The sequence below is a fragment of the Helicoverpa zea genome, chromosome 17 (assembly GCF_022581195.2).
Source record: "Helicoverpa zea isolate HzStark_Cry1AcR chromosome 17, ilHelZeax1.1, whole genome shotgun sequence".
Classification (NCBI taxonomy): Eukaryota; Metazoa; Arthropoda; class Insecta; order Lepidoptera; family Noctuidae; genus Helicoverpa; species Helicoverpa zea.
Window position 1 is genome coordinate 10,324,670 of NC_061468.1, and position 13,707 is coordinate 10,338,376.

The 13,707-nt window shown below is 37.7% G+C and overlaps 1 protein-coding gene across 1 annotated transcript; it reads right to left on the reverse strand.

Annotated features, from left to right (window-relative positions):
- Nucleotides 1-1,856: 1,856 nt before the first annotated feature.
- On the reverse strand, nucleotides 1,857-13,651 carry LOC124638517 (thioredoxin domain-containing protein 3-like). The gene is made up of 13 exons (XM_047175490.1): nucleotides 13,558-13,651; nucleotides 12,616-12,719; nucleotides 12,169-12,240; nucleotides 11,713-11,856; nucleotides 8,748-8,946; nucleotides 7,797-7,964; nucleotides 7,184-7,338; nucleotides 6,043-6,174; nucleotides 5,220-5,288; nucleotides 4,732-4,878; nucleotides 4,175-4,300; nucleotides 3,618-3,712; nucleotides 1,857-2,726 (listed from the first exon to the last, which is right to left on the reverse strand). Exons 1-13 carry the CDS (start codon nucleotides 13,649-13,651, stop codon nucleotides 2,540-2,542), a joined length of 1,692 nt encoding a protein of 563 aa, XP_047031446.1. The 3' UTR covers nucleotides 1,857-2,539.
- Between the last annotated feature and the right edge of the window lie 56 nt (nucleotides 13,652-13,707).

Consider the following 13,707-nt stretch of genomic DNA (forward strand, 5'->3'; position numbering starts at 1 on the left):
GCGTGGCACGGCGCACGGGTAGACCCACGCTGACAGCGTTGAGCTACGTAACCGCTTATTCGAGCAAGCTATGCGTGTGTCAATGATCATCAATCTCACTTTCGTATTCATCGTCAGAAGAACTGTCTAGCAAAGTCAGTACCAATGCCATTCTATGAGTACCTCAATACGATATATGTATACGACAAACACGAAACGCGTCCGTTCCACAACGTGAATGACTGAAAACTGCTCTGCGATAACCGAGCTGTACATAGTCGTGGGTCTTATTCGTGTACTCCAGTGGAAACGTAGACCCACGTTGACAGCGTTGAGCTACGTAACCGCCTATTCGAGCAAGCCACGCGTGTATCAATGATGTCAATTCATGCGTAGCCTCTCCGTGGGTTGCAGTGGACACAACCACATACATTTTCTTACAAAGCGAAGCTTAATACACGTGCGTAGCCTCTCCGTGCACCGCGGTGGAGCCGCGCCTTAATACTTCACTCACTGCCTTTAAAACACCTACAAACATATTTAATACACATTTATTCTGTACAAAGTGCTGATTCCGAGTTCTGTAAGTAACGCTCTCGATACGTTATTTTAATTTGAGTAAGAAAAAGAGTCGTATACTATACATCACATGATTTGAGTAATACACCATCATTCATTTTGCCGCCTAACAACTTTTACTTACTAAGTACCGCAAAACTAAATATCTAATGCAATTCAGAAGTTCAAGTAAATCAAAGCCTGAGTTATAAGAATAAGTTAGTTATAAGAATTCATTGAAATCGGCTTGTCAAAAATCGCACAATCCATTACCGAAAATAATAATAAGTTATGTGGCGGTTGAAAAATCGGCCCATAATGTTGTTTGTAAATTTATGAATCTAAAAGTACTTAAAACTCATTTAATGTAAAAAAAAAATACCTACAGGAAAGTTAAACCGCACTCGAAATTGAACCACTTTTGTTTTGTGATAAATATCTATTAAGACGAAAATGCACTAGATTCTTTTATATTTTTAAAAATACCTAATTAGAAATCAAATCATTTATTTAATTTAGGCCTTTACAAGCACTTATGAACGTCAAAAATTATAAATAGGTTTGATTCTAGTTGCTCATTCCAAAAGTAGCTTCCTATGGAGAAGGACGAGCAAGAAACTCCATGATATTTCAAAATAGTTTAACTTTTTTATACAGTGTACTAAAATAATTTAAGAATAAATATTTAAATGCTCACCTGTATCCATATGTTACGACGCAGCTGTCTAAAACACAAGGTCCAAGTCCAAATGAATTCAATTCTTGGTATTCTGCTGAGCCCGTGTTATCAGACACTGGTCTCACATAGATTATTTAATTAGAATAAACGGACGCTTGTACTATATGTGCCTACGATATTGTGTCTCAGAGAGGACCTAGGCATCTCACTGTTGGTAAGAGGAAACTATAAGTCGGTTTTAAAATGTGGCGAAGCACATGTTTTCTTAGCCTTTTCCATTCTATTATATCCAAACTAATATTATAAATGCGAAAGTAACTCTGTCTGTCTGTCTTTCTGTCTGTCTGTCTATCTTTTCTTCACGCCTAAACTACTGAACCGATTTGTGTGAAATTTGGTACAGACATAGTTTGAAACTTGAGAAAGGACATAGGATAGTTTTTATTACAAAAAATAAATAAAAATAAAATTATTCCGGACATATAGCGCCATCTATTGGTCAAATCAAAAATCTGCTGGTAGTCACTATTCCACGCGAACGAAGTTGCGGGCAAAAGCTAGTACTAATATAAAAAAGATGAAACATTTGTTTGTAGCCTAAAGGCTCCAAAACTGGTGAACCTATTTGAAAGTTTACTGTTTGAAAACGACTATCCCTGAGTAACATAGGCATTCCACATATTCGTCCGGTAACGGTAAGAAGGCTATATTTTGTCCGGGTACTCAGTAACTTGTCCAGACACGGGAGGAAGGCTATATTTTATCCGGGTAAGAAAAAACAGAAAAATCATTATACATCTTGAAGTTGTGGTGAGTCAGAGGCTAATGATCCCGCTTTTTGAGTACCTAAGTACGTAGTCTAATTACGAAGCACGTAGTACTTCTAAACATAACCATATTTGTAAACTTGAAAAGTATTTTCTAATACCATCCTTCGTAGACACCATTGACTTAAAAAACTACGATATTATCTGTATTTTTCTTCTTATCAAGTGAGTTGCAGGTTTAACCACCTGACAAACCCTAGCATGAGAGTTTTTTCAAATCCGCCTGACAGCTTCTGACTTGAATTTGCAACAACAACTGCTACTAAGTAGCATTCGGGGACACCGTCTTTACGTGCCAGTATATTTAATATTATACAGCTTAAGAGTTTGTTTGTATGAACGCACTAATCTCAAGTCTGAATTGGATCCATTTATCGAAAGGCTACAGGCTTTTTATCTGGGTGTGCGAAGTAGTTCTTTCTTCGAGAGAGAAAACGCGCACGGGAGCTAGTCTTTGAAAGAAAAGGCCTTGATACCATAAAACAGTGATTGTTCGTTATTCAATGTCTTCAAAGTCCTCAAACTGGGGATATTCGTCCCCATAATCCACGGGGAACATAGCAGCGCATTCTTCTTCGCCAATAGAACAGTCGCGACTGACGTGTAGTGGGTTCAAGTCCATAAGATGTAGTAACGGCACATCTACTACTACGGACAACATGAATGCTAGTTTCACTTGATCCCTGGAAAAAAGTGACTTTATAATATCCAGTTTTAATCATCAGCCTAGCTTTTTCTACGGATAACAAATTGACTAGCGGAGGTGCCATAACGGAAAATATCCTAAAGAAAGTAGCGCGCCAAAATGCGGGTGAGGGGGTGACGAGGAACGTTACTGTCTTCGCCCTTATACGCCTTCTTTGGACCCGATCATTTTTGTAATACCAAAAATCGTTGACAGATGTCTCAAAGAACCCGGACGCCTTGTTAGTTCACTCGTAAAAGTGATCGTTTTGTTAGGCCCACCGTACGTGTTTGACCTAGAAGAAGGGGCATGACCTACCTGCATTATGGCATCTCCACTCATCTTTCCTTATTCCGTGATTGGGGTCGTCCAGTGTTTTACAGAGCTCCTAGCTAGGTTAAAACCGCAAGGATCGATCGATCATGAGATTAAACAATACTTACTGCCTCTCTTGGGTATAAAACCTCTGTGATAGATCTCTAGATTTCGATGAGACAAGATTGGACTTTGACCAATAATTAAAAAAAGAAAGATAAGGACAATCCATAAATGAGCATGAAATGCATAATATCGCGTCTGTACCAAAGTTCATACTTACACAGAGTTCTACTTTAATTAGATAGAAAATAAAATTTTACAAAAAAATAAAACCGACTTCAAATAATATAGGTACCTAAAGTCTTTTAAATCTGACAAACACTGCTGAAACAGCATCCAAATTGGTTCATACAAACGTGAGATAATCGCGCACAAACATACAAAATCAAATGAAGAAATCCTTTTCTGAAGTCGGTTAAAAAAAACTTAGGTACTTTTTATTTAATAGTGCTATGTATGTGACTAGTTGTGAGGTCATAAGGCATATTATATTAAGATATTGTTTACTTACAAATTCGTCGAACTGCTATCTAAAGTATCATATTGTTTCACCGAGTAAGCAATGTGAACACTTTTGTATGGCGATGACGCTTTGAATATTCCCATCTGTAAATATAATTTGGTTGTGTACGTAAATATTTACCACACGCAATGTATGGTGCCTAGCTTATTAAGTAATAATTATGATGTATCTTATCTTTACTCTTTTTGGACAAAACGCTCCACGCTTTTTTTCATCAAACTAAATGTCCGAATTATTTAGAAATTTTTTAAAAGCGTGTTTTTTAGTTTTTTAAGCTTTTCTTGGTATTCCTGACAGCAAACCCTTTCATTTGATACCCATGTCATGGGGGTGGATTTCAAATAGCCAGTCCGCCATCTTGGGGAGGCCGCCATATTAGATTTTTAGCTAGTCATGTATTGTCATCGGAGCTCAGAGCGTGTGCAAAATTTCACCCTTATCGGAGACCCGGAAGTGGTTCCAAGATTTTCTTACATACATAGTTACAAGTGAAGCTAATATAAGCGTTTTGAAATGGCTAGTTGAAGCTAGTTGGTAATACTTACATGTATGACAGCATGTTTGAAAGGCTTGATGGCTTCTATAGCCTTGTGTCGTTTGCTGATCTCCAGCAACACAAGTACATGTTTTGGCAGGAACTCGGGTTGAGGAGTCACGCGCTCAAGAACCAACTGTTCAGTCAAAAACAGTCAGTTTATTAAAAAATGATAGATCAGTGAGCAGCTAAGGATAGATTATATTGAGACTAGAGTTTGAAAGATTAGCAAAGATCTAATTTACAGTAGGTATCTCAGAAGTTAAAACATGTGCCCATGGTGCCCAGACACAAGGCGTGAATTCACTGACTTTGCATTCGCGGCGTCATGACAAAGCAAACGACGTATAATTTATCAAAATAGTCTAAATAGTGTCAAAAAGTTACATACATACATGGGCTAAGAAACATATTACCCTCCTTTGCGCAGTCGGGTAAAAAAACAGACGCTTCGGAGGTTGGCCCTGATACGCCATGTTCCTTCTAGAGTTCTCACATACCAGGGCTGCAGTAACTCTTTCGTACAATCCCGCAGCCCACTTACCCGGAATCCTTATAAAGACTTACCTTTGGGAACAACACAGCCAGTCCATTCGATTTGGCGATATCATTCGGCGGTGCGTAGAAGCCAGGTATGAGTAACCCTGGTGGAGGCAAGTACTCCTCTGGCTCCTCCTCTATAATACTTTCTTCTTCTTCCTCCTCAACTGTTACCTTGGGTAAATACAGTACGAATACAACAAATTGGCACACATGAGTAAAAAGAACCCTATACCCGTGTTCTTTTTGTCCCTAAACAAAATTTTAATTAACACAAAATCACAATGGGACCAGCCGTTTAGGCTTTTCATTTTATTTTATTTACAGGATACCTTAAGCCGAAGGTCAAGCCATATGGTACGTGGTAAATTTTAACGTAACATCTCGACATCAACCGTCTGCCAATGAGGACAGAGCGACTCAGGATCGTTACAGGTACCCTTAACATTCCAGAACCATCTTTCAATAAACTGTTCATCCCTAAATTTTGAAGGTACCTTAGATAGAATACTCACTTCAGGTTCTTCCTCGTCTGATAGTTCATCATCAGGCTCCTGTTTCAGTTTTTCTAAAGCAGATAAGTCCTGAAATTATATATTGTTGTACTATTACAGCATGAATTTAACATAATTTATTGAAAGTGAATATAAAAAATTACGTAATTTTTTGCCCAAAACTGGAACGGATTTATTTACATTCAATTTAAAACAGGTTTGCCCCATTCATGAAATCCCGCTAAAATTATAAACGCGAAATATTATTTTCATCCCACCATCTCGGAAAGAGTAGTTTTACCCTTTGATATCTGAGCGCAAAAGCCGTTTTTATCCTCTAGAGCGGCAAAGTGATTTGAATTTAGAACATCGTGTGCAACACTCCATTTGTGACAATCTTGATAAGACTTTTCAAACAAATACCTATTGAACAAATAAAATACTGCTTAAAATAATTATTCAATTAATTAACTAATTTTTATTATTGTTTTTAAATAGATTTTTAACCTCGTTTCATTTTTAAACTGAGATTTCAAATAAATGAACTTTAATAGGTACTTCTTTTTAATTTGATAGTCATATGTGCGCGCCATTTTCTTTTTTCGAGAAATTTCCTCGATGAGGTGGGATGAAAAGTTACGTGTTGCACTCGAGTGCAAAGATTTTTCACCTTGTGCTCTTTTGATTCCCTCGCTATCATCAAAATTGAGCCCGCGGTTAAAAAGCAACTTTGCATTCTTGTATAACAAATAACTATTGTATAAATATTTTTTCCTCTTTCATGCAAAACGCACTTTTTATCCATGTGTGAGAAGCAGTTCCTTCATAAAATAAATGTACTTACACCTGCTTTTAACAAGTCTAATTTTCGTTGTTCCTTCTCCTTTCTCTTAGCTTCCAAAGCCTCTTCCTTAGCTAGTCGAGCCAAACGACGGGTTTCGGATAGGAAATTCGCTTGCTTCTCTCTTTGTTCTTCCTAAGAACGATAGAGTATTATTTTCTTCTATTGTTAGTTTCAAAAATAACATAATTATATTTTATATCAAAGCATGTTAGACTTACTGATGTCTAACAAAAGGAAAAATAACCCATACGTTAGTAAAGTCATCCTAATGTGATTACGGTCTGATACCGCTTTTACACAGCGGTTTTTGACGCCACACATGGTTATATCTACGCGCAACCCATTCGCCTTGGCAAAAAGCAGGTGTCTTTGAAATGAAATGAAATGAAATTTATTTATTTGCCAGAATATAGGTACAATATGATGGTCGATACTATAAAAAAAATATGGTCTCACTTATTCGACTTATAATTAGTCATGCAAATATTTAAAGTTCTATAATCTTATAGCTAAAAAAGTACCTACAATCATTTTACATTAAAACTCTTTCTCCTCTAGGTACTCTTTGACTGTATAAAAACATTTATCAATAAGCCAATTTCTGAGGGACCTCTTAAATTTACTCATTGGTAGGTCTTTAATGCGAGATGGTAGCTTATTGTATATTCGAATGCACATTGGGTAACAATTTCTACGGTACAATTCGGTTCTCATAAATGGTAAATTTAATTTCTTTGGGAATCTACAGTTAAATGTGCAATCATCACCAAGTTTCTTAAACATATCTTCATACAATTTTGTAAATTTGCAAACTTCCTCTATATAAATGCATGCAAGTGTTAGAATTTTTAGCTGTTTGAAAAGCCATGAGCCAGTGTTAGAATTTTTAGCTGTTTGAAAAGCCATTTGAAAAGCCATGTCATCCTTTGTACCGATTTAGTACAGTCAATTGTTTCAAATCTGTCAAGTTATACTAATCAGATTGATGTGCTTTAGTCTGTATGAACCCGCGTTGCCGCGTAGGTAAGACTGAGAGGGAAATTCGCTAATTCGATAGCGCATGAATACATAAGATCTGATAGTTTATTTAGATCTTTTATGGCTTCGGTAGAACACAGAACATTAAAAAATATTGGCGTACCTTTTGCAATGCTTGTTCTTTCCTGCGCTGTTCATTAAATTCTTCTCTAGTGGGACTGTACGTCTTGTAGCGGTCGTAAGCAGTTGTTAATGATGCCATAGATTTCCCTTCATCCCAAGGTGGTTCTTCTTCGTAAAGAATTCGACGTACAAGCGCTGTTTGGGAAAGAGGGAAAATATTGTACATACAATACAAATAAAATGTAATGTGCATTCATTAGATCTATTCTAAGCTATGAAGAAATCTTCATATCCTTATATAGTTTACCGAGAACATAAACGTCAATATTTTAAAACAAATATTTATTATGAATTTGGCCTTCGAAACGTTGGTGCCACATTCCATTGAAGAAGACCTTAGAAAGATGGGAAAGTTTACCAACTGAAGACAACAACGAGAAGACCAGCCAAGCTTTGTGATAACTCGAGGTTGATTGTAGAGGAGGCCAAGACCCATAAAGGGTTGTAGACCCAACGGAAGAAGAAGATTTAGGTATTATGAATTTTCGCGTTAAACTGTTGTTTTAAAAGACGAAAGTTTAAGCTGTCGGTTGATTTCTGCCTTTGTAGGAAACTATCTCAATACCTATATTAGCAAGTATTTTGCTACTAACACACGAAATGGTCCTCAGGATCCAACAGTCGAAAGCATATAGCTAAGGCGCGACCAGACATTAGCTTATGAAGTGATGCCTCGTTCAACGGAGCGTCTCCCGCGTAGAATATGTCTGCAATCTTCTCTTCTGTCATCTCTACTTCTTCTCGGCCAACCATTATTATATCTGGCAAATATGAATACGAAAGTCGTCCTTATAATGAAGATGAATAACTTGAAATAATGTCAAGGCTTGTGGTATTATTTTTGGACCTTCAAGAAATCAAGTTTGCTTGATATTAAAAGAAAGTTATTTCCTAACGCTTGTATGATAAGTACTTAACACTTTATTGTAAACCTACATTTAATGCAAGTCAATACTTATTCTGATTCATACCTACATTTTATTTCTGAGCCAAATAAGTGCTGTCTTTAAGCCCTGAGATTTTAGTCCACTATGTGTTAAGTATATGGCATGTCACATTTTATTGTATTTGCCATTTTAGAACGGTCCCTTTAGCTTCGATCGTTTACTTTTTAACCGACTTCCCAAAAAGGAGGAGGTTCTCAATACGGCTGGTATGTTTTTTTTTCTTCTATGTATGTACATCGATTACTCCGAGGTTTATAGACCGATTTACGTGATTCTTTTTTTGTTCGACGCAGAATAGCTGCCAGTTGGTCCTATAGTCATCAGTTCAGGATCTGATGATGGAAACCCTGAGAAATCGAGGGCAACCTTCGAAAGTTGTAGGCATTCATAGGGTAAAAACTTGACACTCAGGTGTATGCCTGAAAGCACTATTCAACGGTGAAGGTTTGGAGCTGACCTGATGATGGAGACCAGAGAAGGTCGAGGGAACTCGACAGCTGAATATGTAAAATACCTCGTATTTGGGCTTATATTTTTTTACGATTTAAATACCCACAATTCCAAAAGTACATTTAAATTAAATAATTTAGACTCAACTGTTAGCATCCCACTGCTCATACAACTCTGGATGAGCATGGAAGCAATGCGGCCAAAACAGCACGAAGTTCACATCAGTTAGATACGGCACCATCAGCGTGGCGCGGTGACGCTTGCGCACCGCTTGTCTCGCTGACCGCCGCGCGAGGAGTGACGTCATCTCTTGCTGCTTCTCAGATTCTGTTGCTAACATCCATTCCTAGGGTTTCATATTTAGGTATTTTTTTAAATACTTCACTATAGACTACTATAGGTCCAACTGCTTTTCGATTTTCGGAAAGCATGTTAGGGCCTATGCACACCACGTTTTTTAAACGCGCCGTCGATGCGCGTTTGTAGCGTTACAGATGCGATACGCACCGGTGCCGCGCGTTTGTATGATACCAACGACAACAAACTGCTCTGCAGGATAAAAACGCGCCGGCGACGAGTGTTCAAAAAACGCGCGTCGACCCTTAAGTGTGGGGATCCAGGATATCATTTGTAAGTACATCTTTGGCAGTTGTTACAGTTAGTCAGAAACCAAAAAGTTAAAAAAAACTGGCTTGAGGAATGAGGAGGTCAGATAGGCATTCACTCCATGTCAAACGTAGCTACTATCAATACATCTCCAGGACAGGACAAAGTTCACATCGCTTAGATACGGCACCATCAGCGTGACACGGTGACGCTTGCGCACCGCTTGTCTCGCTGACCGTCTCACGAGGAGTGACGTCATCTCTTGCTGCTTCTCAGATTCTGTTGCTAACATCCATTCCTAAGGTTCCCTGTTTAGGTTTTTTTTAAATATTTCACTATGACATAATACTAAGTGTTTTTCGATTTTCGGAAAGCATGTTAGGTGTGAGGATCCAGGATATAATTTGTAGGTACATCTTTGGCAGTTGTTACAGATAGTCAGAAGTCAGAAAGTTTAACAAAACTGGGTTGAAGAATGAGGAGGTCAGATAGGCAATCGCTCCATGTAAAACATTGTAACATCAATACAATTAAACTATCTTCTATACAACTTCAATATACAAGGTGTTGATTTGCATTTGTGCCATACGTCAGGAGGAGGACATAAAATACGTAAATAATCGATTGAAATTACAGTAGACGGAAAATAGCTAATATGCATTGCTTTTTTTGTCACTGTAATGTCGTAGTATTTCAGAAGTAATCCAATTTTATGAATGAAATTTTGAATGATCATTGCGTATTCTTTGTGTTTGAGTGTGTGTGAGTGCACAGCACGGTTTTAAGGCCAGTAACACACGCGCAAAGTTTAAATACGGCTAGATGACATTTCAGAATTCGTAAAAAAATAAATTAAAAAAAAATTACGTACCATTTTTTTTTGTTGATTTGGGTCGAGAATCATTAGCATAATTAAGTCCTTGAATATGGCACGGATGCAAATCAACAGCTTGTAGTACCACTTAATTACCTACAAACCAAGCTACACTACACACACACAAACGTAGTAAAACCCATACAAATGTAAATGTCACATAAACAAGCGTACACGCGTTTACAAGCAGTTTGAAATAATAAACGGGAATCGTATTTTGATACCCGGCCTTATTAAGCTAGTCTGTTTACTCTATGCATATTTTAGCTTAAGTTAGTTCGTTTTAAATGAAAGGATAGTTGTATTCATCCTAGTAATATTATGTGAAATTTTGTGGGTTTAACTAATACCCTACTATATAACCATTGTTTTAAATGAAGCGACTGCTAATCTGACTTCCTCAAACCAGCTACCGGGGCAACCTGAAACCCCTTTGTCAGACTGGTGGTCAAAATTTTGAGCTTCTGACCCGTAACGATTGCCAAAAAAGTTCAAAAGACAGCCAAGAAGACATCTATCATCATCGAATTCAACTCGAATGTTATTGACCACATCCATGGCCCGGCCTTGCCAAACCGTTTAAAACTTCGAAATCTAAATCAAAATAAAACTGGGTATCTATGCATCACATTCATGTGTATATCATAAATCCACAAAGTCACATAAATCTTGCATGGGTTTGCAAAATTCTGACAGCCGGCCGCTATCTCGCGGAACGGCCTAAATCTGATGTTGTGATAAATTAGGAAAACAAAAAAAAATCTAACATGGACGACATGTGGTTGACTAGAACAATTATTTTTGTGTGTGTCGTATTTCATTCTGGATTATATTTTATTTTGTGGTCATTTTAACGGTAGTGTAAAGTTTACCACGATTTTGGGGATATTATATTTTCTGGTGGTCTATACATATGTCAGCAAGGACCACTGACCTCTATATTTACCACTGGACAGGCTGTTGTCAACGTGCTTTTGTGCCCGTTTGATAATCGCCATTTTGGCGCTGTTAGACGTAGCGAGTGTCCGTGGTACTAAAATTATTTTACAGTGAACCAATGAACAAACACTTCTCTCACAGCCATTTGAAATTATACGTCAAAATTAGTTCTGTGGACACTCGCTTAGACAATATTGGCGCTTCAAATGGGCACAAAAAAATTGCTGTCAAACGTACGGAACAGCCGGTCCAGTGGTAAATATAGAGGTCAGTGGTAAGGACACATTCTTTGAGCTATTTTTTACCTAAGTATTATGAAAATTACTTTTATGTAATCACACATGTATGTATCACACAGATATTTTTATATACTCTACTAGCTTCTGCCAGCGGTTTCACCCGCATCCCGTGGGAACTACTTCCCGTACCGGGATAAAAAGCCTATAGCCTTCCTCGATAAATACGCTATCTAACACTGAAAGAAATTTTCAAATCTGACCAGTAGTTCCTGAGATTAGCGCGTTCAGACAAACAAACAAACGAACTCTTTAGCTTTATAATATTAGTATAGATTTGCCGGGCGCGTTTAATTCTTCCGAATTAGTACAAACAATATGTCATCTGTTTACTGTAGGCGATTGCATGATACCGCGACTTCAAGTCTAATAAACTATCAATACTCAATTCACCTACCATTTCATCCGGGGTAGGTTCATCCAGTTCATAGACTGGCCGGTCTAACGTCACCAGTTGACGATGGTAACTCAACTCCTTTTTCGCCACCTCTGCGAATCTCACTGAGTCCACGCCACGAAATACTTTTGTTACTTTGCCGTTCTGCAAATAGTAGATACCTAGATATTTTTATTGCCTCTTAACGACTGGCGTAAGGTCCTGAATTTATTTTCCACGTAGGCTTATCTGGAGTTAAACTCCTTTAATTGCAATGGCCTAGGAACAGAGGTACTTTTTTCAGTAAAAGCTGTGGTAAAAGTCTGACACCATCTCCCACTGCACTTACAGTGAGAGGAGTCATCTGATGATTTTAAACCCCAAAAAAAATTTGGTCTAGTATTCCAATTTGACCCCACCACTACAAACTCTCCACGACAAATTTTCCTTACAAATAATATAAATTAATAGGTATACCAAAATGAATATGTAGACTGGTTCACTGTGGTCCTTAAACCTTTTCAGAGCTTCTATTTCGTCTGCAGGCACCTAAGAAAGCAGAAGCGTTTATTTGTAAGTTTAATCACCGTCAAACCAAATGGAACAGATATCCTAAGTACATTTCTCGCCAAAATTATTGGCAACCCGGATCTAACTTCCGTGTGCTGTACCTACGCGAATATGGCCCATACCCTGCCCTGATAAAGTGTGGATATAAAGTGTGGCGAAACAGAAAAGCAAAGTACAGTATAAACAATTATTTACACAAACAGGTAATATTATTCAATTATCTCAGTGACGTGCACTTGGAAAGGCCTATGTCCAGCAGTGGACTGCGATAGGCTGATGATGATGATGATCTCAGGGTCATTATCGTCGAACAATATGTAAAAAGACACATGAGTGAAAATGTAAAAAACATACTTTAAGCAATATAAGTTTGCCGTTACTCCAATCCAACTTCATGGTAGTGAAGAGTTTGTCCAGAGCTGTACACGAGCCGAATGCATAGCTGTATATCTCTGCACCTAATATCATCAGAAAGCAACACACGAAGTAATCTATATATATAAAAATGAATTGCTGTTCGTTAGTCTCGCTAAAACTCGAGAACGGCTGGGCCGATTGAGCTGATTTTAGTTTTAAAATGTTTGTCGTAGTCCAGGGTAGGTCTAAACGGTGAGAAAATAAGGAAAAAAAATTGCGAGTAAGATTCCCGGGACGGGAGTGATTAGACAAAAACCAACTTACGGAATGCCGCAGAACCACAAAAGTAAAGTACTAGGACAACATAATTCACCTTAGTAAAGTATACCAATAACGAAATTTCGATGCAACTGCTCACCATGTACCAGGATAGCATAACTTATATGAGTATACCAATACCAAGTGTAGGTAGACGCTACTGCTCACCATGTACCAGAGCGGCAAAAAATACACCGTCCGCGGGGGACGGCTAGTGTAAAATAAAAATTTAAGGCAATAAAAATGTATGGCTATTCCTTTATTTCTTGGTTTAACTTTATTCTGTATCTCTTTTAATAACAGGGTTTGAGAACGGCGTAAAGAAAGCGCTTGTTTAAACGCGGTAATCTCAGGAACTACTAGACCCATTTGGAAAATTCTTAGCTCATTTATCGAACAAGGTCATAGAATTATTATTTTTGTCGGGTGCGCGGATTAGATCCCACGGGACTATCCAAGGTATATTTTCCCACTAGGTACTTAATTGTCTTTTAAGTAGAAATGTAGCAACAAACTAAATGGCCTTAACCAGTAGATAGCTACTACCTACTCTCCATAAATTACCTTCTCTCAACTTCAAGCACTAATTTTCTGAAGTCGGTTAAAAACAACAATACTAACAAATCAGTAGTTCCATATTATGCTTTATCACGGTTTCGAATTCCTTTTCATTGTGAATGTTTATAAATAATTCAATTTTCTTTTTGCCAGCCATTTTTATCGAGTATTTTAAATCGATATGGTCAAGATTCTTAAAATGACAAATCATAA

Bases quoted from the DNA above. Each gene is read 5' to 3' on its own strand.
- LOC124638517 (XM_047175490.1), bottom strand. From the start codon at position 13,651: ATGGCTGGCAAAAAGAAAATTGAATTATTTATAAACATTCACAATGAA. The intron at 6,175-7,183 runs GTACGCCAATAT...TATCGTTCTTAG, and splicing joins AAGAACAAGCATTGCAAAAG to GAAGAACAAAGAGAGAAGCA. The intron at 4,879-5,219 runs GTGAGTATTCTA...TATTTACCCAAG, and splicing joins CAGACGAGGAAGAACCTGAA to GTAACAGTTGAGGAGGAAGA.